The sequence below is a fragment of the Ahaetulla prasina genome, chromosome 17 (genome assembly GCF_028640845.1).
Source record: "Ahaetulla prasina isolate Xishuangbanna chromosome 17, ASM2864084v1, whole genome shotgun sequence".
Taxonomy (NCBI): Eukaryota; Metazoa; Chordata; class Lepidosauria; order Squamata; family Colubridae; genus Ahaetulla; species Ahaetulla prasina.
This window is the reverse complement of record NC_080555.1, coordinates 3,855,381-3,883,319: the sequence shown is the minus strand read 5'-3', so window position 1 is coordinate 3,883,319 and position 27,939 is coordinate 3,855,381. Positions and strand designations below refer to the sequence as shown.

The window sequence follows — 27,939 nt, the reverse complement described above, 5'->3', positions numbered from 1 at the left end:
ACTGTTGTCTCTTGTCTCTGGGACCGGCTTTCCAGACCTGCTTACCATTTTTAGAAGCGAGGTGCGTAGCTAACACAACAAAGCCCTTTTCCTCTTGTGGTCTTCAGATTCAGAACCTTCCAAGTCCTCGACTTACGACCACAATTCAGCCCAAAACTTCTGTTGTTAAGCAAGAAGTTTGTTAAGTGAGTTTGGCCTCATTTTACGACCGACCTTGCCACAGTGGTTAAGGGAAGCACCGCAGTTGCTAACCGGTTAGTAACCTGGTTGTTAAGCGAGCCTTGGCTTCCCCATTGACTTTGCTTGTCAGTAGATGATCACGCGACCTCCGGGAGACCGCAACCGTCATAAGTATGAGTCAGTTGCCAAGCACCTGAAGTTTGTTCACAGGATCATTAGGGAATGCTGCAAAGGCCGTAACTGGGAAAACGGCCATAAGTCCCCCCTTCCCCCCCCCCCCAGTGCCGTTGTAACTTTGAGCGGTCACTAAATGAACTGTTGTAAGTCCAGGACTACCTGTAGCTCAGACCTTTAGGTGTCGTCACACATTTGGTAGGCAGCTATTGAAAATAACGTTTCTTTCTCCAAGATGTTGTTTCGGTTTCTGCGCTGGTTGTTTGCTTATGTTCTCTGCGGTTGCAACTGATGGCTTTATCATTTGTTGTAAGGCTTTTGAGAGGCTTTTGAGAAATAAACATTTTGAGTAAATAAAAAACAAACTTCCTCTGCTAGCCGCTTGTTTTGATTCCCTACCCCGCCCCGTCTCTCTCTCTCTCTCTCTCCCTCTGTCTCTTTCTTTCTCCCTCTGTCTCTTTCTCTCTCTCTCTCTCTCTCCCTCTCTTTCTCCCTCTGTCTCTTTCTCTCTTTCTCCCTCTGTCTCTTTCTCTCTCTCTCTCTCCCTCTGTCTCTTTCTCTCTTTCTCCCTCTGTCTCTTTCTCTCTCTCCGTCTCTTTCTCTCTCTCTCCCTCTCTCCCTCTGTCTCTTTCTCTCCCTCTGTCTCTTTCTCTCTCTCTCCCTCTGTCTATCGTTCTCTCTCTCTCCCTCTGTTTATTTTTCTCTCTCTCCCTCTGTATCTCTCTCCCTCTCTCTCTCTCCCTCTGTATATCTCCCTCTCTCTTTCTCTCTCTCTCTTCCTGTCTCTCTCTCTCTCTCCTCCTCTGTCTCTTTCTCTCCCTCTGTCTCTCTCTCTCTCTCTCTCTGTTTCTTTCTCTTTCTCTCTCTCTCCCATCTACCTAGCTATGGTTCTTTAGTCAATCCATTTTGCTTCATCTTTCTACCAGCATGTGAGATTAAGCCTTTTAGAGCATTTTAGAGCATTTATGGCACAGCTCCAGTAAGTTTGTGTGTGTGTGTGTGTGTGTGTGTGTGTGTGTGTGTGTGTGTGTGTGTGTATGTATTTTATGGGCTTCCTTTCCTCCCCTAATTATGCCTCCTTGCCTACACTAAATTATGTCTCTAGTTAAATAGTCAGATCTTTTTTTTTTTCTCTCCCTTCTGTTCTGGAAATCCCCCAGCATGTTCAAGGACCTACGAATGAAATATTAATTAGCAACATGGATAAATGAGGGAATTCCTTTCGGTCAGGAATTGGACATATAGATGTATTTTTCAATAGGAAGAGATCTTTGGAAAGAAGGAGAAAACCTAGGCATTGGGGAGAAATTTTCTCCTTTTCCAAATTCCTTATAGCCCCATCCGACAACTAGTTTTGCAAGTTGAAGGGTTCAGGGCATATGATTGCCCTCCTTGTTTTTCCTACAAAGTAGTAAGGAATCAAAAGGGTGACTTAGTGGCTAAGACACTGAGCTTGTCGATCAAAAGGTTGACAATTCAGCAGTTCGAATCCCTAGTGCCGCGTAACGGGGTGAGCTCCCATGACTTGTCCCAGCTTCTGCCAACCTAGCAGTTCGAAAGCAGGTAAAAAATGCAAGTAGAAAAATAGGGATCACCTTTGGTGGGAAGGTCACAGCGTTCCATGTGCCTTTGGCATTGAGTCATGCCAGCCACATGACCACGGAGACATCTTTGGACAGCGCTGGCTCTTCGGCTTTGAAACGTCACCATGAGTCTTTTCCCCCGCTTTGCTTTCAGTCCCTGTGTCCACGAAGATTCTCAGTCATCCAGGTCATGGTTGTCTCAAAGGTGCTTTTTCAAAAGGCAACTAGATGATGTTTCTTCCCTTGAGGAAAAAAGACCCTGCCTTTCCAGAGAGTTTTCCCCCTCCCCTCTTTATCTTGTCCACGCTTTCCAGTCTTAAAATATTTGTGAGCAACACTTGGGTTCACATTGTCAATAATGTGGCTTGCAAAAAAATATTTTTTTTAAAAAAAAAAAATCTAATCCCGGCATATGTATTTTCCAGTCTGCAGTATTATTCGGGTTTTGATAACAAGTATCAAACGTGGATGCTTTAAAGTGTTGTTGTTTTTATTTTTATTTTGTAGGACCCCTCGAAGCTGTACAAGAAAAGCGGAGAGGCTGGCCCAGCGACAGTGGAAAGCTTGCTTGCCGAGAACAGAGCCAGAGCTAGCAGTCCGGCTTTGAAGAAGCTTTCCCCTCTGCATTCGGAAGGACTGGACTATGCAAAACCAGCCTTCTCTGCTCCCATCGGCGGCCGTGATCCCGACTTGAAAGAGAGAGCCCAGGCCAACGGACCCCCAACGGTAACGGAGAAACTGGCCCAGCTGATCTCAACCTGCCCTCCGACAAAGTCTTCCAAACCAAAGCAGAAGAAGCCGCCCATGACGGTCGTGTCCGGATTTGCTAAGGATTCCGCAAAGAAGCTGCCAATGGCCGGGGCCACCGCGGCTACTGCAACCAAGGATTTCCTGAAGAAACCCATTTCAGGTGGTTCCCTCGGCCTCGACTTGGGCAACAAGGAGTTTGCCAAGAAACCACCAGGTGGTGGTTCTGGAGGTTTAATTAGTAAGGAAAACGGGAGCAAAAAACAGCCAGGCTCCTGTCCCAGCATGTCTGGCCTCCCCAACAGGGACTACGAGAAAAGGCCGTCCGTTCTTAGCTCTCCGGTCGGACCAGTCAGCAAGGAAGGCGGAAAGAAACCACTGCTTGTGACAAGCGTGGCACCGTCTGGGATGGCCAGCAAAGACTGCGGCAAAAGGCTACAGATGGGGACCAGCAGTCCCATCGGATTGGTCAACAGGGATCCCGGGAAAAAATCCCTCGGCATGGTCAGTCCGCCCGGATTGATTCATAAAGACTCACTGAAGAAGCTTCCATTACCTGGAAGCGCGGTTGGATTATTTAATAAGGACATTGCAAAGAGACACCTGGGGTCTGACGGTCCGGTCGGATCGGTCAGCAAGGACTCGGCAAAGAAGCCGCCGAGTTTTGGGACCTCGAGCGGATCGATTAACAAAGAGTCCGGAAAGAAGCCATCAGCAGCCGGGCCCCCAATTGGGTTGATGGCGAAAGAGTCCGGCAAGAAACACATGGGGGTGGGCATTATGGCCTCTCTGACTTCAAAGGACTCTGGGAAGAAATTGATGGGGAGCACCAATTTGGTGGGCTTAGCCAGCAAGGACTTGGGGGCACTGAAAGCCGAAACTGCTAACCTTCCAGCAGATCCCTACAAGCGATGTTGTGGCAGCGGCTCGGCCCCTCTGGAAAGCCACGGGCCCACCGGGCTTCTGAAGGACGGGCCTGGGGGCAGCAAACCATTCGAAAAACACCTGGCAAGACAGAGCAAAGATAGCCTCCCGGAAAAGTTGCCATCCCAACGAGAAGTTTCCAGCGGAGGCAAAGACGGGGCCTGCAGTCAGCAGGAGATCTCCCCCAGCGAAAAGGGCCCTTCCGAATCCTCAAAGCAAGAGAAACATCTCCCGGTGTATTGCACTTCTCCCGAATTCAGGACTGCCGGAGGTGCTTCGGAGATCTCGACCGCCAAGTCTCCATTTAGTGCTGTAGGGGAGGGGGGCCTCCCCTCCCCTTCCCCAACTGCCTCGGTCGCTACTCTAACCCATAGTCCCCCAACGGCGCTGTCTCAGGTCCCTTCCAACCCGTTGCATTCAAACCACATGCCGGATCTCTTAGACAGCTTGTCTGAACAGAGCAGCAAGACACCGTCTGCCTCCGATGGCGCCCGCTCGGGTCTGAACAGGCTGGGGAATCCCGGCTTGTACGCGACCAGCAAAGGGGTTGTTCGGGAGATAAGCAATCCCAACTCGGTCTGCACAGAGGAATCGAAACTGGCCTCAGGAAAGAAAGCCAGCCTGGTTCGCGAAAGCAACCTCCACGCTTCCATCGCCCCTTCGGTAGTCAGCTTCTCCAGCTTGTTCAACAACAAGCCCTTTCTAAAAATGGGGTCCGTGAGCTCCTTAGGGAAACCGAGGCAAGGCCTGGAGATCCTGAGGGGGAGCAGTAGCGCCGACTCCCAGGGCAAGCCCTTCAAGAAACGGAAAGGGAGGAAACCCCGTTGGACGAAAGCCTGCCGGTCTCCCAAAGAGCTCGACTTAGAGAGTCCCGAGCTTTTAAAAAACGTCTCTTGCGGCCCGCTGTCCAGCAGCGGCCTGGACCAGGCCAAGCTCTTTGAAAGCACGGCAGCCCCGCCCGCCTTCGCCAAGCACGACTTCCTGAAACGCCACTTGCCCAAGCTGAGTAAAAGCAGCAGCCTGCAGTCGCTCTCTCTGCTGGGTAGCGTGGAGAAGGAATCGGGGAAATTCTACAGTGCCCACGTGCCGACGTCCGTGAGCTGCCTGTCGGACGACTTGTTCCCCGACATGTACAAATCCAAACGGAACCGGTCGAAATCCAAGGAGATGCCCCAGTTGGAAGGGCCACCCAAACGGGCTTTGAAAATCCCCGCCTCCAAAGTCTTCTCGGTGCAGTCCAAGGAAGAGCAGGAGCCGCCCGTCTTGCACCCGGAAGTGGAGATCCCTTCCCTCCGCCAGAGCCTCGCGGAGCAAGCTTTCCCAAAGAAGCGAGGCCGCCCGAAACGGCAGATCCGCTTGGGGATCAAGATGAAGCCACCCATCCTCTCCGCCGCCCCTTTCGTCACTCCCGAAAAGGCGGACAAGACAGAAGACGCCATGGACCAACCGCCGCTACCACCGCCGAGCGGGGACTTTTTCGAAAGCCGCAACCAGCTCAGCAATACCGAAGACAACGGAGACTCGAGCGCCGGCAGCGCCAGTGACCCGGAAGGCGAACCGGAGCACCAGGAAGTCAAACGTAGCAACGGTCAGCTGGTGAAAACCATCATCCGGAAAATCAACAAGATGAAGACCCTCAAGAGGAAGAAGATCCTGAACCAAATCCTCTCCTCTTCCTCAACGGAGCCCAGTAAGGGGAAAGTCCAAGCCAAAGCCCACACCAGCGTCTCCAGCTTGGCGGCCACCTTCAGCACCAAACTGGGCCAGCAGATCAACGTCAGCAAGAAAGGAACCATCTACATAGGAAAGAGACGGGGCAGGAAGCCCAAAGCCAGCTTGACCAGCCTTCTGGCGGCCAGTTCGAGTTTCGCCATCCTGGAGAAATCAAGCCAACAGGCCAGCGGAGGGATGCTGGGACCAGCAGGCACCCCCTTGCTCCCATCCGGCTCCAGTAGCAACCCCGAGGTTCTTCCGTCCCCTGTTTGCTCTCAGTCGTCGGGCACCAGCGGAGGACAGAGCCCCATCAGCAGCGACATGAGCTTCGTGGAGCCCAACTCGGTGCCCTGTTTCCACCTGCACAGCCGGCAAGGGAGCGTGGTTCAGACCTTGGCGATGAGGAAGGCCTCGCGGGCCAGGAGGAGGCTCTCCCCTCCTACCCTGCTCCCCAACTCCCCTTCCCACATGAGCGAGCTGGGCTCCCTGAAGGAAGCCACCCCGTCCCCCATCAGCGAGTCCCACAGCGACGAGACCGTGCCCAGCGACAGTGGCATTGGCACTGATAACAACAGCACGTCGGACCGGGCGGAGAAGTTCTGCGGGCCGAAAAAGCGCCGGCACTCCTTCGAACACGTCTCCCTGGTGGCCCCCGAGGCCTCCGCCGTCCTGGGCGGCCTGAAGGAGAAGCACAAGCACAAGTGCAAGCGCCGCGGCCACGACTACCTGGCCTACGACAAACTGAAGCGGCCCAAGCGCAAGCGGAAGAAGAAGTTCCCGCAGCTGCGGGGCAGGCAGGACCCCGATTTCCTGGCCGAGCTGGAGGAGCTGATCAGCCGGCTGAGCGAGATCCGGATCACGCACCGCAGCCACCATTTCATCCCCCGGGACCTGCTGCCCACCATCTTCCGTATCAACTTCAACAGCATCTACAGCCACCCCAGCTTTTCCCTGGACCCTTTGCACTACATCCGCAAGCCGGATTTGAAGAAGAAGCGGGGGCGCCCCCCTAAAATGCGGGAAGCCATGGCCGAGATGCCCTTCATGCACGGCCTCAGTTTCCCGCTTTCCGGTACTGGATTCTACCCTTCCTACGGCATGCCTTATTCTCCTTCGCCCCTGGCGGCACCCATCGGCCTGGGCTATTACGGACGCTACCCCCCAACCCTTTACCCTCCTCCCCCCTCCCCTTCGTTCACCACCCCGCTTCCTCCGCCCTCTTACATGCACGCCGGCCACCTGCTCCTCAACCCCGCCAAATACCACAAGAAGAAACACAAGCTGTTGCGCCAGGAGGCTTTCTTGACCGCCAGCCGGGCCCCGCTTCTCTCCATGAGCACCTACCACCCCAGCGTCCCGCCCGAGATGGCCTACAGCTGGATGCTGGAGCACAAACACCGTCACCGTCACAAGCACCGGGAACACCGCTCCTCGGAGCAGTCGCCGGTCTCCCTCGAGGCCTTGGCGCCCGCCGGCTCTTCTTCGCGGACGGTCTTGGAGTCCCTGAAGCGCTACAGGTTCGGCAAGGAAGCCGTGGCCGAGAGGTACAAGCATAAGGAGAAGCATCGCTGCCACATGACTTGCCCGCACCTCTCGCCCCCCAAGGGGCTGCTGGGACGAGAGGAGCAGTGGTCCCGGCGGGAGACCGCCGAAAACGGGCCCCGGACTTTGGGATTACAAACCCCTTTGCAGATAGACTGCTCCGATTCTCCTCCCAACCTCCCGCTGGGAAGGTTCACTCCGAGTTCCGAGCCGGCCAGTAGCGACGAACACACCAATCTTTTCACCAGTGCAATAGGCAGCTGCCGCTCCACGGGCTCAGCCGGCAGCCGTAAGAAACTGCCCGAGGGCTCCGGACTTTTCAGCCCCCAAGAAGGATCGCTCAGCCGACCCCTCCGGAAGGAGACCTTGCCTCCGATGGAGAAGGTCGTGCAAGGCCTTTCAGGTAAGCGGCCTCTTTTTCCCAGCCCTGCCTTGAAGAAGTGGAATTAGAGCCCACTTTCTAAATGGATTTCTTGGAGTTAGGTGGCTTTTCCCAGAATTGTCGGTCGGTTGGGATTGAACTGAGGGGTCCTTGGTCCTCTCTGAGCTCAGGTGTTTCATGGCCAGACTAGATAATATCATCAGTGCTGGAAGGGACTGAGCTTTGCGGAGAGGGAGGAAGGATGGGAAGAAAAGGAAGGGAAGGAAGGAAGGAAGGAAAAGGGAAAAAAGAAAGGGAAGAGAGGGAGGAAAAGGAAAAGAGAAGGAAGGAAGGAGAAGGGAAGGAAGGAAAGGGAAAGGGAAAGGGAGGGAGGGAGGGAGGGAGGAAAGAAGGAAGGAAAGGAAAGGAAGGGAGGAAAGAGAAAAGGAAGGAGGGGAAGGAAAGGGAGGAAGGAAAGAAAAGGAAGGAAGGGAAGGAAGGAAAGGGAGGGAGGGAGGAAAGAAGGAACGAAAGGAAAGGAAGGGAGGAAAGAGAAAAGGAAGGAAAGAAAGGGAAGGAAGGAAAGAAAGAAAAGGAAGGAAAGAAAAGGAAGGGCCCCTGTTCAAGCCGGAGACCCTATACTATTTCAGACAAATGGTTGTCCAATCTCTTCTTCAAAAACCTCCCAGTTGATGAGGAAGGAAGGAAAGGGAAAAGAAGGGAAGGAAGGAAAGGAAAGAAGAAATGGAAGGAGGGAAGGGCCACTGCTCAAGCAGGAGACCCTATACCTTTTCAGGCAAATGGTTGTCCAATCTCTTCTTCAAACCCCCCAGTATTGGAGCACCCACAGCTTCCTGGAGGCAAGTCGTTCTCACTGATAGGAAATTTCCTTAATTCTAAGTTGCTTCTCTCCTTGACTAATTTCTTGTCCTACATTCGGGTGCTTTGGAGAACAGGTTGACACCCCCCCCCCCATCTTCTTTGGGGCATCGCTGCTATCATGTCCCCCCCTCCCGGTCCTCTTCCCCAATTCCTGCAGCCGTTTTTTGATGCCTTTTAGCCCCCAGCCCCCTAATCATCTTTGCTACTCTACTCAGCGCTAGCATACAAGATTGGCTGTCAGTCTCCTAGCCCCTTCTTCTCTAGCGTGCCTCTTCTTCGGTGGGCCTGTCCCACCGGACTGGCACACTCACCGTGCTGGCACATTCAGTTGAAGGAGGAGGGGACTTCCTGTCTTGGCTGTTGAGGGATCAAATCTTGGCGGCTGAGCGTTTTAATGGCACGTAAAAGAATTGACTCCCGTTTCCTTGGCAAGTTGATTCATTCAGCTTTGCAATCTATCATTCTTCCTTTGCGGGTTATTTTATTTTATTATTTTATTTTATTTTTATTTTCCAGAGAACTTTCTGGTCTGGCTGGCTGAGCTACTTTAGTTGTTGTTGTTGTTGCTATTATTATTATTATTATTATTATTATTATTATTATTATTATTATTATTATTATTAACTTTTATTCATTAAACATGAAACTCAGTCAACCGAACTTTTAAAAATGCATCTCAACTATCATTGACTGGCGCTGATAGTTGATACGGGTTGCTGCCAGCGTCCTAGGTTAATAATCAAGATGATGATGGTGATTATCTCTTATTCATTAAACATGGAACTCAGTCAACTGAACATTTAAAAATGTGTCACAAATACGATTGACTGGCTCTGATGGTTGATGCGGGTTGCTGCCAGCATCCTAGGTATCAACCAAGTACCCTGTTTCCCCCAAAATAAGACATCCCCTGATAATAAGCCCAGTCGGGCTTTTGAGCACATGGTAATAAGGCCAAGCCCTTATTTCAGGGTTCAAAAAAATATATAAGACAGGATCTTATTTTCAGGGGAACACGGTATCTTCTTAAAATATACGATATTCCAAGTAGAGCGGGGGTTTTTTTTGCAGTTCTGTATCATTATTGTTATAATTTTTTATTCATTAAACATGACACTCAGTCAACTGATCATTTAAAAATGTGTCACAAATACCATTGACTGGCGCTGATGGTTGATACTGGTGGCTGCCAATGTCCTAGGTATCAACCAAGTATCTTCTTAAAATATATGATGTTCCGAGTAGCGCAGTGTTGTTGTTGGTTTTTTTTGCAGTTCCGCTGGTGTTATTGCAGGAAGCTGCAATTTGTTGATGTATCTTATAAAATTCTTGGACATGGTACCAAGTGCCCCGATGACAATGGGTATCACTGTTACGGGTTTCATCCATAGCCGTGTAGTTTCGATGCCCAAGTCGCGATATTTCGTGATTTTTTTTTCCAGTTCTTTTTCTTCAACTCTGACTACTACTACTACTACTACTTCTTCTTCTTCTTCTTCTTCTTCTTCTTATTCTTATTATTATTATTATTATTATTATTATTATTATTATTATTATTATTATTATCTTTATTCCTTAAACATGAAACTCAGTCAACTGAACATTTTAAAATGCATCACAAATATGATTGACTGGCGCTGATGGTTGATACGGGTTGCTGCCAGCGTCCTAGGTATCAACCAAGTACCTTCTTAAGATGTACCGATGTAGTACATTACATTACATTATTAAGTTGTTATTGTTGTTGTTAGTATTATTAAAATACAGGCCATTTGGCCGCTAGAGCCATACCTCAGTGGGTCTAACCATCAGTCCCACAGATCTCTTTCTGACCCCTTTTTGCTCACATTTTCCATTAGAAAAAAGGCTGGCCAGATTTATCAATGTGGCATATAACTTTTCCCAACGATGCCTCGATGTGCTGTCATAAATCTCTACGTGCCAAGGGCTGGCTCTTTCCTTTCCTTTCTTTTTTTTTTTTTGTCCTTGGTGGAACAGCCTGGAGACAGCCACCTCTGTGGAATTGACCAGCCTCGCTCCAGTTAAGATGACGCCTTTTTAAAAAAAAAAAAAAAACGGAAACCCAGCCAGCATTGCTTGCTTGCAGCCTTGGTTCATTCCTGCTTGTGGCTGGATCCCGGCTCGTGCACGAAGGACGGCTGTGCAAATAAATTAAATACCTCCCACGCTCTCTCTCTCTCTCTCTCTCTTTCTCTCACAAACACAGACTTGCGCACCCCTGCTCTGGTGTGGCAGAGCGTGAATATCCCCATTGGGTTAAATGGGGAAAGAAAGGAAAAAAAAAAGGAAGGTTGGGGGGTTGTGGAATAGAGAAAACAGGTTGCCTTGGTTTAGTTAGAGCCCTGGGAATTTCCTGCGGAATTCCATTAGGGTGAGTGAAGCGGATTTGATGAAAAACAGCACTAATTAGAAAGAAAACAGAGACGTGTGTGCTTTCGTTTTGGCCTGCTCCGGGGCCCCGCCGAGTGCCATCTCTGAATCACCACCTCTCCGCTGGCGCATTTAAGGGGTGAGTCAGAGGAAAACGGATCGCCTTTCGGTAAAGCTGTCCTCTCTTGCCTTCTTTCTCCTTCCCCTCTGCCCCCCACCCCCAGCAATTGGAACCATCTGTTCTTTTGCCCTGCAGTTTTTATTCCTTCCCTTCCCATGCCAGTTGGGCAGGGAAGGTTTAAAAAGACTCCCCTCTGGAGCGCCAACTCGTTATTTTCTCTCTATGAGATATTTATCCCGCCTTTACTACTCGAGAAGTCGCTCGAGGGCAGGAGACGTAATCTAAATGCTCCTTCCTTCTCCTGTCTTCTCCGCCACAACAACCCTGTGAGGTGGGTTGGGGCTGAGCGTGAGAAGGACTGGCGTGCTTTCATGCCTAAGGCGGGACTAGAACTTACTGTCTCCAAGTGATTGGTCAAAGTCACCCAGATGGTTTTCGTGCCTAAGGCAGGACTAGAACTCACCGTCTCCTGGTGATTGGCCGAAAACTGGCCGGGTGACTTTAATGTCTAAGGTGAGACTAGAACTCCCAGTCTCCTGGTGATTGGCCCAAAGTCACCCAGCCGGCTTTCATGCCAAGGTAGCACTGGAACTCCCAGTCTCCTGGTGATTGGCCCAAAGTCGCCCAGTCAGCTTTCACGCCAAGGCAGGACTAGAATTCATGGTTTCCTGGTCTCCTGGTTTCTAGGCCAGCACCTTCACTGAACTGCAGCCTGGTTCAACGTCTATAATTCCTCACCACCTAGTACCTCAGTTTAGGGTGCTCAAGTCAAGAATGCAAGAAATGGCCTATTCGATTGCTAAGCCTGTGTCACTCTGGCTCATCTGGGGAACTGTTGGATGGTGACTGGACTTTACCGCAACAAAACAAAGCAAAAACCCTCCTGCATTCTTCCAGGCCTCCTCATTTCCCCAGTGACAAAGTCATAACAACTCTAAAATGTCTGCAAAGCTGCACATTCACATCAGGAAAGAAAGAGAAAGAGAAAGGAAGGAAGGAAGAAAAAGAGAAGGAGAAAGGGAGAGAAATGTGGACGAGAAGGAAGGAAGGATTGATTAGAGGGGAGGGAGGGATGGATGGAAGGAAGGTGAGGGAAAGAAGGAGAGAAGGAAAGAAGGTTAGAAGGGAAGGCAGAAGGATTAGAGGGGAAGGAAGGAAGGAAGGAAAAGAGAGGAGAAAGAGAAGGAGTAAGGGAGACAAATGTGGACGAGAAGAAAGGAAGGATAGATTAGAGGGGAGGGAGGGATGGAAGGAAGGTGAGGGAAAGAAGGAGAAGGAAAGAAGGTTAGAAGGAAGGCAGAAGGATTAGAGGGAAGGAAGGAAGGAAGGAAAAGAGAGGAGAAAGAGAAGGAGTAAGGGAGAGAAATGTGGACGAGAAGAAAGGAAGGATAGATTAGAGGGGAGGGAGGGAGGGATGGAAGGAAGGTGAGGGAAAGAAGGAGAGAAGGAAAGAAGGTTAGAAGGGAAGGCAGAAGGATTAGAGGGGAAGGAAGGAAGGAAAAAAAAGTGAGAGGAGAAAGAGAAGGAATAAGGGAGAGAAATGTGGAAGAAGAAGGAAGGAAGGATTGATTAGAGGGGAGGGAGGGAAGGACGGATGGAAGGAAGGAAAGTGAGAGAAGGAAAGAAGGTTAGAAGGAGGGCGGAAGGATTAGAGGGGAAGGAAGAAAAAGTGAGAGGAGAAAAAGAGAAGGAGAAAGGGAGAGGAATGTGGAAGAAGGAAGGAAAGATTCATTGGAGGGGAGGGGAGGGAGAGACAGATGGAGAGAAGGAAAGAAGGTTAGAAGGGAGGGCGGAAGGATTAGAAGGAAGAAAGGAAGGAAGGAGCACTTGCTTCATGTTCTGCTTGCAGCCATGTTTTCGTTTGTCCGTCCAGAGCCTGGCCTGATCTTATATTTCCTAGCCAAAATAACTCCCTTCACGTCAAGACAGGCCTTTATTCCCCCATCTTTCCTCTTCCGCCCCGTTTGTTCGTCCAGGCAGTCTTTTATTTTTTATTTTTTTTCCCAGCCCTGTCTGACTCATCTCAGATAACAGGGCAGGTATGACACAGACGTGCCTGAGAGGGGGGAAGAAGGGGGCTGCAGCTGTCCCTAAACCTCACCCACCCACCCACCCCCTTCGTTGCAGAAACACAATTATTAAAAATAGATTCTAGCCCCACCCCCCCACCCCCTGCACCCACCCATCCTGCCCCACCTACAGCGGAGTGGGGCAGGTCTCCAAGCAGGAACAGGGGCTACCTCTTCTATTGCTGGGGCTGCCTCTCCAGGTGTTGAAAAGCCATGGTGGCAAACAACCGAAACGAAGGTTCAGATGTCTTAATTCCTAGTTAACAATTTTTGCCAATAAGTTCTTTTTTTTATAATTTTTATTCATTTCCTAATATTTTCTTGCTCATTTTCATTAAGTCACATCTTCTTTCGCCCTCAAGTTCTAAGTTCTCCATTTTTATTCGCGTTCATTCTCTTTCATTCTTTTCTCTCAATTTTTATCCTAATACGTTCAAATACGTTCGGGGTTGCCATTTCTTCCATTTCATCTTTTCACAGCAATCCTTTCTTCTCCTTCTCGCTCCTTTCCCTCCCTCCTTTCATCCTCCCTCCTTTCTTCTCTCCTCTCCTCCTCTTTCTCTACTTCCCCTTCCTTTCTCCCTACTTCCTCCCTATCTAACCTTCTCTCCTACTCTAATTTCCCCTACCTTTCCTCATCTCCTCTTCCCTTTCTTCCTTCTCTCTCCCTCCTTCTCCCTTTCCATCTCTCTCCTTCTTCTTATCTCTCTCCATTGCTGTATTTGTCTTAATTCCTGGGCCGCGCAACCCTGGGCTGTGTGTGTGTGTGTGTGTGTGTGTGTGTGTGTACGTGTACACAGGTCATCCTCCACTTAACGACCCCACGTTGCTAAGCGAGCGGATTCCCTGCAGTCATTAAATTAGTCACACGGTTGACTTGCTAACAGCAGGCTGGGGAGGGAGGGGGGGAAAAGAGTGAGTGTGGTTACTGCAGCTTTTACCTGCCTGTAGAGGTGACATCTGTGTGCAGCGTCCTTTGGCCTGTTGCCAAGCTTTTCTCACACACACGTACACACACGTACACGTACACACACACACACGAGCTCTTTCAAAGGCCAGCCGAGGCACCTGGTCTTTTAATCTTCCCCAAACGTCCCCGAGGGAGGCTTTCCAGCCATCTGGCCCTCATGCCCGTAGCCGTCCATTTAGCCGCTCGCTCGGGGCCAAGGGTCGGAGCATTTGAGAAGGACATAAGGGCACCCTCAGCTCCCTTGAAGGAGCGATTAGGCCAGGGGTCCCCAAACTCGAAGCTTTGAAGAGCGGCCTTGAAGAGAGATCTGTGTTGTGTGGCAGTTGTGAGGTTTGTTGTTTTAGGGTGAAGTCTACCGAGATTCTTAGCCATCCTGGTAATAGAATTAGAATTAGAATTAGAATTAAACTAGAATAGAATAGAATAGAATAGAATAGAATAGAATAGAATAGAATAGAATAGAATAGAATAGAATAGAATAGAATAGAATAATAGAATAGAGTAGAATTAGAATTATTAGAATAGAATAGAATTAGAAATAGAAATAGAATAGAAATAATGGAATGGAATGGAATGGAATAGTAGAATAGATTAGAATTAGAATTAATAGAATAGAATTAGAATAGAATAATAGAATAGAATAGAAAGAGTAGAATAGAATAATAGAATAGAATAATAGAATAATAGATTAGAATTAGAATTATTAGAATAGAATTAGAATAGAAGAATAGAATAGAATAGAATAGAATAGAATAGAATAGAATAGAATAGAATAGAATAGAATAGAATAGAATAGACGAATTGAATTGAATTCAGTTCAGTTCCTTATTGGCCAAGTGTGATTGGACACACAAGAGATTTGTCTTGGTGCATACGCTCTCAGTGTACCTAAGGAGAATAAAATACATTCATGGAGACTCAAAAAGATACAACACTTAGTGATAGTCAAGGTTACTAATAAGCTATCAAACCGTCCTAGGAAAGAAATAAAAACAATATAAATTGAAAGATACAAGCAAGAGGATTATAGTCATAAGTGGGAAGAGAAAGAAACCAGGAAGGAAGAGAAGAAGAATAGTCATACAGTCTTAGTAAATTACTTGACGGTGTTGTGGCAATTGGTTGTTAAGCAGAGTGATGGCATTCGGGGGGGGGGAGGGGGGAGAGAACTGTCCTTGTGTCTAGTTGTTTTGGCGTGCAGTGGGTCTTTTTGCAAGTCCTTTTTTTTTTTTCCACGAGGCAATTGGTTTTTCTTTGAAGACGTTTCGCTTCTCGTCCAAGAAGCTTCTTCAACTCTAGGATTAAGCTTTCCCACCTCTCAGGTCGTGCTTCGCTCTTGACCCATCTGCTCGGTCAAGAGGAGCCCACCAAGGACAATTGTCCCCTCCAAGCTGAATTTTGCCCTCAAAATTCCTATTTTTGAGGGGGGGGGTGTTTTAAACCACCACAAGCTTTGGCAGGCGACAATCAGAATCCGAGTCTTTCTGCCTCCGATGTTGTCTCCCATTGGCCTCTGCTGAAACTGCAGAGGGTGAAGGTTGTTTGGAATCTGTGACTCCAACAATCATTCTCTCTCTCCCCCCCCCCCCTTTCTTTTTTTTTTTTTTGACCCGTCTTGATTTCCTTCTCCAGGCACCCCTCCAGGCCAGGAGAAAGTCTCGCAGAGATCAGTGGAGAGCACCAGCTGCAGTCCTTCCAGGAAGCGGTCTTCCTCCGAGAGCACATCCTCCACAGGTGGGTCGGGTTACTTTTATTCTAAGGTAGGTGTAGGGAGACCTTCAGGTGTCATGGACTTTGAACTCTAAACCGGTGTTGTTCAGCCTCAATATTAGAGTATGTAGACTTCAACTCCCAGAATTCCTCAGCCAGTCTGCTTTAAGATAGGTGGACTTCCACTCCCAGAATTCCCCAGTCAGCCTGCTTTAAGATGGGTGGACTTCCACTCCCAGAATTCCCCAGTCAGCCTGCTTTAAGAGGGGTGGACTTCCACTCCCAGAATTCCTCAGCCAGGGTGCTTTAAGAGGGGTGGACTTCCACTCCCAGAATTCCTCAGCCAGGGTGCTTTAAGATGGGTGGACTTCCACTCCCAGAATTCCCCAGTCAGCTTTAAGATGGGTGGACTTCCACTCCCAGAATTCCCCAGCCGTCTGAGAGTTGAAATCTGCCCATCTTAAAGCCACCAAGCTTGAGAAACACTGAGTTAGAGATACAGGTAGTCCTCGACTTACGACTCTAGTGGAGCCTATCCCTCACAGTTGCAACTCATGACGGTTGTGAAACAGGTTGGTCATGTGACCAACCCAATTTTATGCCCCCCCCCCCCGCCAGTCATTTAGCTAATCGCTTCTATTCTGGTGTTGGGTACAAGCCGGCAAAGGTTTCTCTCCCCCACTCGTTCCCAGTTAAAGCCGTTGCCTGAACGAAACCTTCCTTTACCAACCTTCCTTTCTCTTTCCAGTCGTTGGGATCCCCTCGCGTGGTTCCAGAATCAGCTCCTCTATGGAAGATTCCGCCGACCACCTCCTGCAGCGCATGGCTCACCACGAGAGCCAGGGGGCCTTGGACAAGACCCTGGAGTCCGTCTTGACCAGCGTCCCCACCCTGCCCTCGGACAGTCCCAGCCGCAGCCCCGGCCGGGATAAATCTTGCGATCTCTTGCTCCCCGGGAATCCCGCTGGCGGCGGCAGCGGCGGCAGCAACGGCCTCTCCCTCCTCTCCCCGCACCACCACTTCAAGAGGAGCATGGTGGAAGCCATGCAAAGCCAGACCCGCCGGATGTGCAGTTACGACAAGATCTTGGCCACCAAAAAGAACTTGGACCACGTCAACAAGATCCTCAAAGCCAAGAAGCTCCAAAGACAATCACGGACCGGCAACAATTTCGTGAAACGCCGGCCGGGGAGGCCCAGGAAGTATCCCTCGGCGCCGGTGGTCTCCTCCCACGGGCTCCAGGTCAGCCGATTCCTCGGCCCCGAGCTCAGCAGCAGCAGCAGCAGGGAGCCCGGCTGTCTCCTCCACCGTGGCCCCGACACAGTGACCGACGCCATCGAGTCAGTGGTCCAGGGCGTGAATGAGAAAGGGTCGAAGAGGAAACGGTGGCTGGAAGAAGAGCTAACGAGGAAGAAGCAGAAACCGCTCCCCAGCGAGGAGCAAGAAAGCCATAAAAGGTGAGCCCTTCGGATTTGGGGGTGGGGGGGGGAAAGGCTGTAGTCCTCATGATTGTGACCCCCAGCGTCGTATCCAGTGGCCAAGACAACGCAGGGGTCCCTTCCCAAGGGGAAATACAGGTAGTCCTCGACTTTAATGGCCCAAACATCTCTGCTGCAAAGTGGATCGTTTGCTGAGGGGATTTGGTCTCGTTTTACGGCCTTCCTTTGCCGTCGCCGTTAAGGGAACCGCCGCAGTTCCTTAAGTCGGCCGGACGGTGGTTCAGCAAATCTGGCTCCCCCACCCCCCCCATCGGTTTGGCTGTATAAGAAGGTCGCCACACTTTATCCCCACCGGATCATCGTAAATACGAGTCGGTGGACAAGCGTCCGAATTTCGATCACCCGATCTGCGGGAATGCTACGACGGTCGTAAGGGCGAAAAAAGAGGTCACAAGTTGCTTTCCCCCCCCCCCAGTGGCGGCGTAACTTTGGGCACCGAGTGAACCGTCGTAAGTCGAGGACTACCTGTGCAACAGCTTGACTCCTGCTGATTGGGCTTCCTTTCCCGGGGTGGGCAGGTTTTTTCGATAGGGTGGATTGTGTATAAACACACACACAACACACACCCCAAAATGGGTGGGCCCCAGATTCCCAGAGGCTCATCTCCAGCCCACCACTGACTTACCCCCTCCTCCCCAAATTTCTCCTTCCAGCTTTTCAGAAGCCGCCCCGGACCCTCTTCCTCCTCCTCCTCCCCCTCCCCCTCCTCCCCCACCTCCCCTCCCTCCCCCTCCTCCCCCCTCGGAGGCTGCTGGGAAGCCCCCGGAGAAAGCCGAACGGCCGCCGGCCCCCCTGGTCCAGCGCGAGAAGAAAGCAGCCCGCCCTCCGAAGAAGAAGTACCAGAAGGCCGGCCTCTATTCGGATGTCTACAAGACCAGCGAGTAAGTCGGAGGGGCCGAGGTCCCCTCCCAACCTCACTTTTTTCCTTCTCTATTTTTCCTCCTTCCTTTCTTTCTTTCTTTCTTCTTCTTTCTTTCCCTTTCTTCCTTCTCTATCTTTTCTTCCATCCTTCTTTCCTTCTCTATTTTTTCCCTCCTTCCTTTCTTCCTTCTTCTTTCTCTTTCCTTTCTTTCTTCTCTCTTTCTCATTTCCCCTCCCTTCCTTCCTTCCTTCCTTTCTCTTTCTTTATCTCCCTCTTTCTTGTTGCCCTCTTTCTCTTTCTATCTCTTTCCCCTTCCTTCCTCTTTTTTTCTTGCCCTCTTTCTCCTTTCTCTTTCCTTCCTCCTCTCTCTTTCCTTTTCTTTCCTCTTTTCCATCCATCTTTCCTTTTCTTTCTTCCTTCTTTCCTTCTCTATCTTTTCCTCCTTCCTTCTTCTTTCTCTTTCCCTCTCTCACCTTTTTCTTTCTCCTTTCCTTCATTCCTTCTTTCCTTCCTTTCTCTTTATCTCCCTCTTTCTTGTTGCCTTCTTTCTCCTTCTATCTCTTTCCCCTTCCTTCCTCTTTTCTTTCTTTCACTTTTCTCTTTTCTTCCCTCCCTCCCTCCCTTCCTCTTTCCTTTTCTTTCCTTTTTGCCTTCCTTCTCTCTCGTTCTCTTTCCCTGTCTTGCATTCTTCTTTTTTCTTCTTTCTCTTTTCCTCCCTCCCTCCCTCTCTCTTTCCCTCTTTCCAAAACCTCTTAGCCCAGGGGGAACCTCAAGTGTAGACACGCTCGGTGTGGTTTTGGACTCAACTTGCCGTCTCCTCTGGAGCCCACACACAAAATTCTTGAGTCCCGTCCAAGTTAAAGAATACCGCACTCACAAGACGTATGACTCATCCACGTTTCCTATTTGATTTTTATCGGGCCCTCCCCTCCGCCCCTCTCAGCTTTCAGGGATAGATCCCAAAAGCGCCCCAGAAAGCCATTTATTTTCAGGAATGTTTCCTCCGCATATATACGTATATAAATTTCCCCGGAGCAAGGAAGACGTTTATCATGTGGTTTCTCTCCTTGGCAGCCATGTGGTTTTCCACAGAGGTCGGGGGCTCCCCATACCGCAAAGTTAACCTAGTTAAAAGCAGAATATATTTTTTTCTCCTTCCCTGTGAAACAACACACAAAACCTCTGTGTGGCATTTTTCTCTGGGATTGGGTGGCTTTATCGCGCAGGCTTGGAGGGTTTTTTTTGGTGGGATGTGTATGTATGTATGAAACCCAGCAGTTGTGTGTGGGTTTTGACCACCGGTAGACTTCAAGGTCGCTTCTGTTAAAAAAGATGGCATTTGGCATAACCCATTAAAAGCACGTTTGCTATGAGAAACAGAGCCAGTTTGGTGCAGCAGCCCATCAATAATACTTATTCGGTCAAAGACCAGCAGACTTTTTAAAAGGACGAAAACATGGCGAAGCAATGAAATGTGATAATAGACCAACAATGCATAAATCACATCGTATCACACGACATAATGGTTAAGACAACAAGGCTGGAAACAGGGACTATGTGGGGTCCTCGCTGCTCTCTGAGCTTGGTGGTTTTCTTGCAGACGTTTCGTGACCCAACTAGGGAACATCATCAGTGCTAGAAGAAAATGGGGATTGTGGAGATGAGGAGGAGGAGGAGGAGGAATGTGGGGCCCATGGTGATCTCTGAGCTGGGTTGGAGACGTTTCGTGACCCAACTAGGGAACATCATCAGTGCTACAAGAAAATGGGGATTGCGGAGATGTTGAGGAGGAGTAAGAAGAGGAATGTGGGGTCCTCGCTGCTCTCTGAGCTTGATGGTTTTCTTGCAGACGTTTCGTGACCCAACTAGGGAACGTCATCAGTTGTAGAAGGGAATGGGGATTATGGAGTGAGGGAGAAGGGGACAGGGGAGGGAAAAGAGGGGGAGGGGAGGAAGAGACGGAGAAGAAGAAGGAAGAGGACTGTGGGGTCCTTGGTGCTCTCTGAGCTGGGTGGTTTTCTTGCAGACTTTTCATGACCCTGCTAGGCCACATCATCAGTGCTAGATGTGAGTGGGTTTGTGTTTGCCCTTTTTTAATGTGATGATGGAGGAGGAGGAAGAGGAGGAGGAGAGCTTTGGGGTCCCTGATGTTCTCTGAGCTTGGTGATTTTCTTGCAGGCGTTTCATGACCCAAGTAGGTAATATCATCAGTCCTAGGAGGAGGTGGGGTTTGCTCTGTTTATATATAATGTAACCCCATCCCTTTCTAGCACTGATGATGTTAACTAGGATTGTGGAGAGGAGGAGGAATTTGCCTAGTGGTCTCCTGAGCTTGGTGGTTTTCTTGCAAACGTTTCATGACCCAAGTAGGTAATATCATCACTCCTAGGAGGGAGAAGGGTTTTCAGAGAGGAGAGGAGAGGAGGATGACTGTGGGTTGTTTTCAGCTAGGTAACCTCATCAGTGCTCTGAGGGGAAAAGGGTTTGCTCTGTTTATATATAATGTAACCCCACTCCCTTCTAGCACTGAGGAGGTTACCTAGTTGGGTCATGAAACGTCTGCAAGAAAACCACCAAGCTCAGGGAGCACAGATTAGCTACAAATATACTCTCTTTCGTTGGTAGAAACTGGAAGGCTGTAAATTCTAGTCCTGTCTTAGTCTTATAGGCAACCTGCTGACTTTGGGCCAAACTCTCTCCATCCTAATAGCACTTAGCATTTAGACTTATAAAAGGGACGCGGTGGCTCAGGGGCTAGGACGTTGAGCTTGTCAGTCGAAAGGTCGGCAGCTCAGCGGTTCGAATCCCTAGTGCTGCCGCATAACGGGGTGAGCTCCCGTTCCTTGTCCCAGCTTCTGCCAACCTAGCAGTTTCGAAAGCATGTAAAAAATGCAAGTAGAAAAAATAGGGACCACCTTTGGTGGGAAGGGAAGAGCATTCCGTGCGCCTTTGGCGTTGAGTCATGCCGGCCACATGACCACGGAGATGTCTTCGGACAGCGCTGGCTCTTCGGCTTGAAACGGAGATGAGCACCGCCCCCTAGAGTCGGCAACGACTAGCACGTATGCGCGAGGGGAACCTTTACCTTTACTTAGACTTGCATACCGCTTTACAGCCGTCTCTAAGCAGTTTACAGAGTCAGCCTCTTGCCCCCAGCAATCTGGGTCCTCATTTTACCCACCTCGGAAGGACGGAAGGCTGAGTCAACCTTGAGCCTGGTGAAATTTGAACTGCCAAACTGCTGGCAGCCGGTGATCAGCAAGAAGTCGCCTGCAGTACTGCACTCTAACCACTGTGCCACCGAACGGAAATCCAGTGGGACTAAGAGTGAAAGGTTGTAAGCTATGACCCCCATTAAGTGCCATGCATTTCTCGGTCCTACCAGCAGTAGCTGCTGGTGCGAGTTAACACACATGGAGGGGTGTGCATGGAGATAATGGTTGCTGGGGGAGCGTGCCCTCTAGTGACAGTACAATTCATTGCACCGTTCATTGCGAATGGGCCCTTGGAAGTTGGGCTGGGGAGACTAGGGGGAGCAGTGGATTAAGCCTGCAGACTTGATACCCTTAAAACAGGGGTCAGCAACTCGCGGCTCTGGAGCCACCTGTGGCTCTTTCATCCCTCCGCTGCAGCTCCCTGTCGCTAGTCGGTTCCACAATTGATAGGACTTTCGGTTAGGGCAGGTAGAGGAAAAAGGACACTGCGCTAGGAGGAGTCTCTATGGTGGGAGAATCGGACTTCCGGTCGGCAGAGGAAAAAGGACGCCACTCTAGGAGGAGTCTCTATGGTGGGGGGGAACTGGATTTCCAGTCGGCTCCAGAATTGAATGGGGGGCTTCCGGTTAGGAACTTTGTGGCTCTTGGACAATTAAGGTTGCCGATGTTGTTTTAATGCCGTTAGATGCAATATGATCTTTCTAATTGACCCGGTTATGTGCCGTGTGGACTCTGCTGTAGGATATTATTGATTTGATTTGATTTATATTGCTGCCTATTTGCAGATGGCGACTCAAGATGGCTTACAAGAAATATAAAAACATCATATAAAAAAAAACTAATAAAAGGGAGAATCGTATCTAGAATCATAAAGAGCCAAGGTGGCGCAGTGGTTAGAGTGCAGCACTGCGGGCTACTTCAGCTGACTGCGAGCTGCAGTTTGGCAGTTCAAATCTCACCAGGTTCAAGGTTGACTCAGCCTTCCGAGGTCAGTAAAACGAGGACCCAGATGGTTGGAACGCAAGAGGCTGACTCTGTAAACCGCTTAGAGAGGGCTGTAAAAACACTATGAAGCAATATATAAATCTAAGTGCTGCTGCTATATATAATAAAATAACCTCCCACCCACCCTCTGCCCGGCAACAGCACATCACACGAGCCATTTAATGGGCTCCTCTCCGCATTCCCCAGTCCCGCTGGCAGAACCAGGTCTTCAGCGCCTTCCGGAAGAGTATTAGAATGGCGGCTGTTCTAATCTCTGGGGGGAATGATGTTCCAGAGAGAGGGAGCCACCACGGAGAAGGCCCTTCTTCTGGGTCCCACCAGGTGTCTCTCCCTCGGGGATGGGGGAACTCGCAACATTACCTGCCTCCCACTCTGGTGGGTCGGGTAGATGCGACGGGCAAGAGACGGTCCCTCAAGATCACCTGGTTCCAAGCCATGAAGGGCTTTAAAAAGGAACAACCAGTGCCTTAAAATTGCACCCGGAACAAAACCGGAGCCAGCACTGTCCGAAGATGTCTCCATGGTCATGTGGCCGGCATGACTCAATGCCAAAGATACATGGAATGCTGTTCCCTTCCCACCAAAGGTGGTCCCTGTTTCTCTATTTGCATTTTTCACGGGCTTTCAAACTGCTAGGTTGGCAGAAGCTGGGACAAGGAATGGGAGCTCGCCCCGTTATACAGCACCAGGGATTCGAACCGCCGAACTGCCGACCTTTCGACCTTTCGATCGACAAGCTCAGCGTCTTAGCCACTGAGCCACCGCATTCCTTTTGATTCCTTACTGCTTCGTAGGAAAAACAAGGAGTGCAATTGTCCGCCCTTCCAAAAAAAACCCGCTGCTTAGGCAAGGAACCCTCCACCGCTTCAGACAAATGGTTATCCAACCTCTTCTTAAAAACTTCCAGCGTTGGAGCATTCACAACTTCTGGAGTCAAGTTGTTCCACTGATGAATTGTTCTAACTGTCAGTTCTAAGTTGCTTCTCTCCTTGTTTAGTTTCCACCCGTTGCCTCTTGTCCTGCCTTCAGGTGCTTTGGAGAATAGCTTGACTCCCTCTTCTTTGTAGCAGCCTCTGAGATATTGGAAGACTGCTATCGTGTCTCCCCTGGTCCTTCTTTTCATCAGACTAGACATACCCAGTTCCTGCAACTGTTCTTGGTTTGCTTTAGCCTCCGGTCCCCTAATCCTCTTTGTTGCTCTTCTCTGCACTCTTTCTAGAGTCTCAGATATCATTGGACAGACATTGGACAGACATGGTGGCATTGGACATCATCCTTCGTGGTCTCTCATCCTCTCTCACTTTCTCTCTCTCTCTCTCTCTCTTCCTTAGCCCCAAAAGCCGCCTGATCCAGTTAAAGAAAGAAAAACTAGAATACACGCCTGGAGAGCACGAATACGGCTTGTTCCCTGCGCCTATTCACGTAGGTGAGTGAATACCACCGTCTCTTGTTGCTTTTGAGGGAAGGCCGCCTCCTCTGACTCAACTCTGGAGGAACCACGGGACGTGTGCAGCTTTCTTTGGAGGTGGGGGTGGGGGGGGAAACCGGGTGTCGTGGAGGAGGTACCTTGTGGGTTCAGGATTTAGCCAACGATTGCTGTTCCTCAAGACAAGAGGCCCCCAGGGCACCAAACCCTCCTTTACTAGAATTAGACTCAGTTTGATGTAGTATTAAGGCACCAGGCTAGAAACCAGGAGGTTGGGCATTCTAGTTCAACTGCAGGCTTGAAAACCAACTGGGTACTTTTGGGCCAATCACCAGGAGGCTGGGAGTTCTAGTCCCGCCTTAGGCATGAAAGCCGGCTGGGTGACTTTGGGCCAATCACCAGGAGGCTGGGAGTTCTAGTCCCGCCTTAGGTATGAAAGCCGGCTGGGTGACTTTGGGCCAATCACCAGGAGGCTGGGAGTTCTAGTCCCGCCTTAGGCATGAAAGCCGGCTGGGTGACTTTGGGCCAATCACCAGGAGGCTGGGAGTTCTGGTCCCACCTCAGGCATGAAAGCCGGCTGGGTGACTTTGGGCCAATCACCAGGAGGCTGGGAGTTCTGGTCCCACCTCAGGCATGAAAGCCGGCTGGGTGACTTTGGGCCAATCACCAGGAGGCTGGGAGTTCTAGTCCCGCCTCAGGCATGAAAGCCGGCTGGGTGACTTTGGGCCAATCACAAGGAGGCTGGGAGTTCTAGTCCCGCCTTAGGCATTAAAGCCGGCTGGGTGACTTTGGGCCAATCACCAGGAGGCTGGGAGTTCTAGTCCCGCCTTAGGCATGAAAGCCGGCTGGGTGACTTTGGGCCAATCACCAGGAGGCTGGGAGTTCTAGTCCCACCTCAGGCATGAAAGCCGGCTGGGTGACTTTTGGGGCCAGTCCCCCCTCCTCAAGCCACCTCACAAGGTTCTGGTGGGGAAAACAGGAGGAGGAAGGGAGTTTTAGGTATATTCCCCGCCCTTGAGTTATTCCTAAAAATAATAAAAGCAGGATAATAAAAAAGATCAAAATGAATTAAAAAATAAATAAATAAATAAAAAAAAAAATTCCGTTCTTCCCAAGCAATAAAATATGCAAGATTTTGAGTTCAGCAAGATGGGATTTGTGGTGGTGGTGTTGTTGTTGTTTTTAAAGATCCCTTCTTCCTGGTTTCCCCTTTGAAAGCATATAGCCGATTCCGTACTCCGTTCCATTCCATCGCGTGTGTTTGTGCGTGTGTGTTTTTTTTTTCTTTTTTCTTTCCCTTAAAGGGTTTGCAATCCTGAATCGGTGCGAGGAAGCCAGGTTTGCAATTCCCGGAGTGGGTGTGAGACTTTCCCCCACAACGGGAGGACTGCAGTGGGAGGAGACATTTACACGCACAGCTTGTCGTCTTCCCCAATTATGGCAAACACCCTCCACCATGTTTGTAGCTACAAGACAGAGGCAGCCTGCCAGCAGTAACAATAACCTGGAACTGGGCCAGCGAGGAGGCCTGGCACTGGCCGCCAGTCCGAGCTGCCTCTTCCCCCAGCCGAGAATCGGCCTCGTGCAGTCCCACCCAGCCTCCTTCGCTCTTCCCACCCACCCACCCCAAATTCACAAGAGAGGAAAACACCCCATCTTTTGACCCAGTGCTGAGTGTCTGTGGAGGTTATTTTTTTTCTTTTTTTTTTCAAGAGGCAACTGGACTTTCTGGTTATTCTTTTGAAGACATTTTGCTTCTCATTTTGAGAAGCTTCTTCAGCTCTGACTTGGATGGTGGGGAACGGAAGGATTGACGCTTCTTGCAGACAGCTGGTCCTTTGCATCCTTTCTAGAGGGTCCTTGAGGCCACTTGGAGGTTTATCTGTGTCCACAGGGTCACCTTGAGTAGTGCAAATGCGTGCGGAGAAGGCTCAAGTGTTCCTGAGGACAGAGACGAACCTCCAAGTGGCCTCAAGGACCCTCTAGAAAGGATGCAAATGACCAGCTGTCTTTAAGGAACATCAATCCTTCCCTTCCCCTCCATCTGAACAGAGCTGAGGAAGCTTCTCGGATGAGGAGCGAAACGTCTTCAAAGAAATGCCATTAAGTCCAGTTGCCACTTGGGGGGGGGAGCACTTTGAATTGAGAAGAGGGACTTATAGATGGATTCCCTTCTTCCCTTCTCCGATCCCAGCCTGCCGTTTCCTGGGACCCTCCTGGAAAGATCAGGTTGCTTTCATGAGATTCCCCGCCCTGGCTTAAGAGCCCCTCTCCGAATCACAGGATTATTTCTCGGCCTCGGCCAGCTCAGCCGGGTGGCTCCTTTTATTTTGAGGGCGAGAGGGAGCGTTCCCCATTCTCCGGGCCAGCTGCCAGGCTCTTGAAAGAGGCTTTTGTTTCCTCCAGTGAGGTCATAGAAGTGAAAACAGATTCCCAGCGGATTCGGCCGCTTCCTGGAACTCGCCCGAGCGCAACTCGAGGCTCTGGAAAATCCGAACAAATGTTAAAAGAGCCCAACATGTCAGCGGCTCCTTCTCCTCTCCGTTTCGCCTCTCTTGCAAAGATGTCCCGACTCCGGGAACTTTTCTGGGGCTCTGATGCCCTCCAGATGTCTAGCCTTCCAATCTCAGAATCCTCAGCCCCTGCCAGGGGAATTCTGGGAAGTCTGAAGTGGACAAGAGCCTGTCCGAATTCGGTTCTGTGGCTAAAAGTTCCGCCTGTGTTATTGCAGGAAGCTGCAATTTGTTGATGTACCTTATAAAATTCTTGGACATGGTACCAAGTGCCCCGATGACAATGGGCATCACCCTTACATGTTTCATCCACAGCCGTGTATTATTATTATTTTATTTACACAAAATGACAGTATACACAGCAAATGAGATAACTTATTATTATTATCATTATTATTATTATTATTTCCATACGTTCATATTTATATTTATGAATATATATTTATAAATATATTTGTGAATATGTGAAATATTCATATTTCATGTTTAATGAATAAAAGAGATAATAATAACAATAATTAGCACCAGTCAATGGTATTTGTCATGCATTTTTTAATGTTCAGTTGACTGTTTCATGTTTAATGAATAAATTAAATAATAATAATGATGATGATGTGTGGATAGTCGACATTGCTATACCTGGTGACAGCAGAATCGACGAGAAACAACTTGAAAAAGTCACCAGATATCAAGATTTGAGAATCGAATTGCAGGGACTCTGGCATAAACCAATGCAGGTGGTTCCAGTGATACTGGGCACACTGGGAGCTGTGCCTAAAGACCTAGGCAAGCACTTAAAAGCAATTGGCGCTGACAAGATCACCATTGGTCAGCTGCAGGCGGCCACCTTACTGGGATCTGCTCGCATAATCCGCCGATACATCACGCAGACCTAAACGCTGGGAAGTGTTCGCCTAGTGATCTGCGATACGAAATCCAGCATAGGTATCTCGTTTGCTGTGTATACTGTCAATTTTGTGTAAATATAATAATAATAATAATAATAATAATAATAATAATAATAATAATAATAATAATAATAATAATAATAATAATAATAATAATAATAATAATAATAATGATGATGATGGATGTGGAGAAAAGCAAGGTTTTACACCTAGGCAGGAAAAACCAAACATACAAGTACAGATTGGGCGAAACCTGGCTCAAAAACTCCAGAAGGCGGGACAAGAAACAATGGATGGAAACGAATCGAGAGAAGCAACCTGGAATTAAGGAGGAAACTGAGGGGAATGAACCAGTGGAACAGCTTGCCACCAGACACTGTGGGTGCTCCATCATTGGAGGTTGTTAAGAAAAGACAGTCTCTTCTCTCCAATGGCCGAGGGTCTCCTGCTTGAGCGGGGGGGCTGGTCTAGAAGACCTCCAAGGGGTCCCTTCCAGCTCTGTTCTGACTGGATGCGTTTCTTCATTCCCTTCTCGCAGGAAAATACCTTCGGCAAAAGCGAATCGACTTTCAGTTGCCTTACGACATTCTCTGGCAGTGGAAGCATAACCAGGTAAGGGTAAGACCGGCGTCTGGTTCAAACGACCCAGGTTCAAGTTCAGCATCCTCTTGTTTCCAGAGTCACCTGCTTTCTGCCGCAGCAGCCCTGAACTCAGCCAGCCATCTTTGGTTAATGGCAACAGTTAAAAAAGAAAGAAGGAAGGGAAGATGTTGAGGATCTTCCTTCCTTCCTTCCATCCTTCCTTCCTTCCTTCCTTCCTTCCTTCCTTCCTTTCCTTTTCCTCCCTTGCTTCCTTCCTTTCTCCCTTTCTCCCTTCCTTCCTTCTTCCTTCTTCCCTCCCTTCCTTTCTCCCTTCCTTCCCTTCCTCCTTTCCCTTTTCTTCCTTCCATCCTCGCTCCCTCCTTTCCCCTTCCTTCGTTCCTTCCTTCCTTCCTTCCTTCCTTCCTTCCTTCCTTCCTTCCCCTTTCCTCCTTCCTTTCTCCCTTCCTTCCTTTTCCTCCCTTTCCTCCTCCCTCCCTCCCTTCCTTCCTGTTCCTCCCTTTCCTCCTTCCTTCCTTCCCTTCCTCCTTTCCCCTTCCTTCCT

At 49.6% G+C, this 27,939-nt stretch overlaps 1 protein-coding gene across 3 annotated transcripts in view; it reads left to right on the top strand.

Moving 5' to 3' along the window:
• Positions 1-27,939, top strand: part of ASH1L (ASH1 like histone lysine methyltransferase) — a 66,609-nt gene that overhangs the window by 18,199 nt on the left and 20,471 nt on the right. For all 3 annotated transcript variants that reach the window (XM_058159902.1, XM_058159901.1, XM_058159900.1), the window contains exons 3-8: positions 2,445-7,266; positions 15,290-15,391; positions 16,116-16,824; positions 17,520-17,747; positions 23,280-23,374; positions 27,334-27,407. In XM_058159902.1, coding sequence (XP_058015885.1) covers positions 2,445-7,266; positions 15,290-15,391; positions 16,116-16,824; positions 17,520-17,747; positions 23,280-23,374; positions 27,334-27,407 — 6,030 coding nt within the window. The remainder of the gene's footprint in view (positions 1-2,444; positions 7,267-15,289; positions 15,392-16,115; positions 16,825-17,519; positions 17,748-23,279; positions 23,375-27,333; positions 27,408-27,939) is intronic.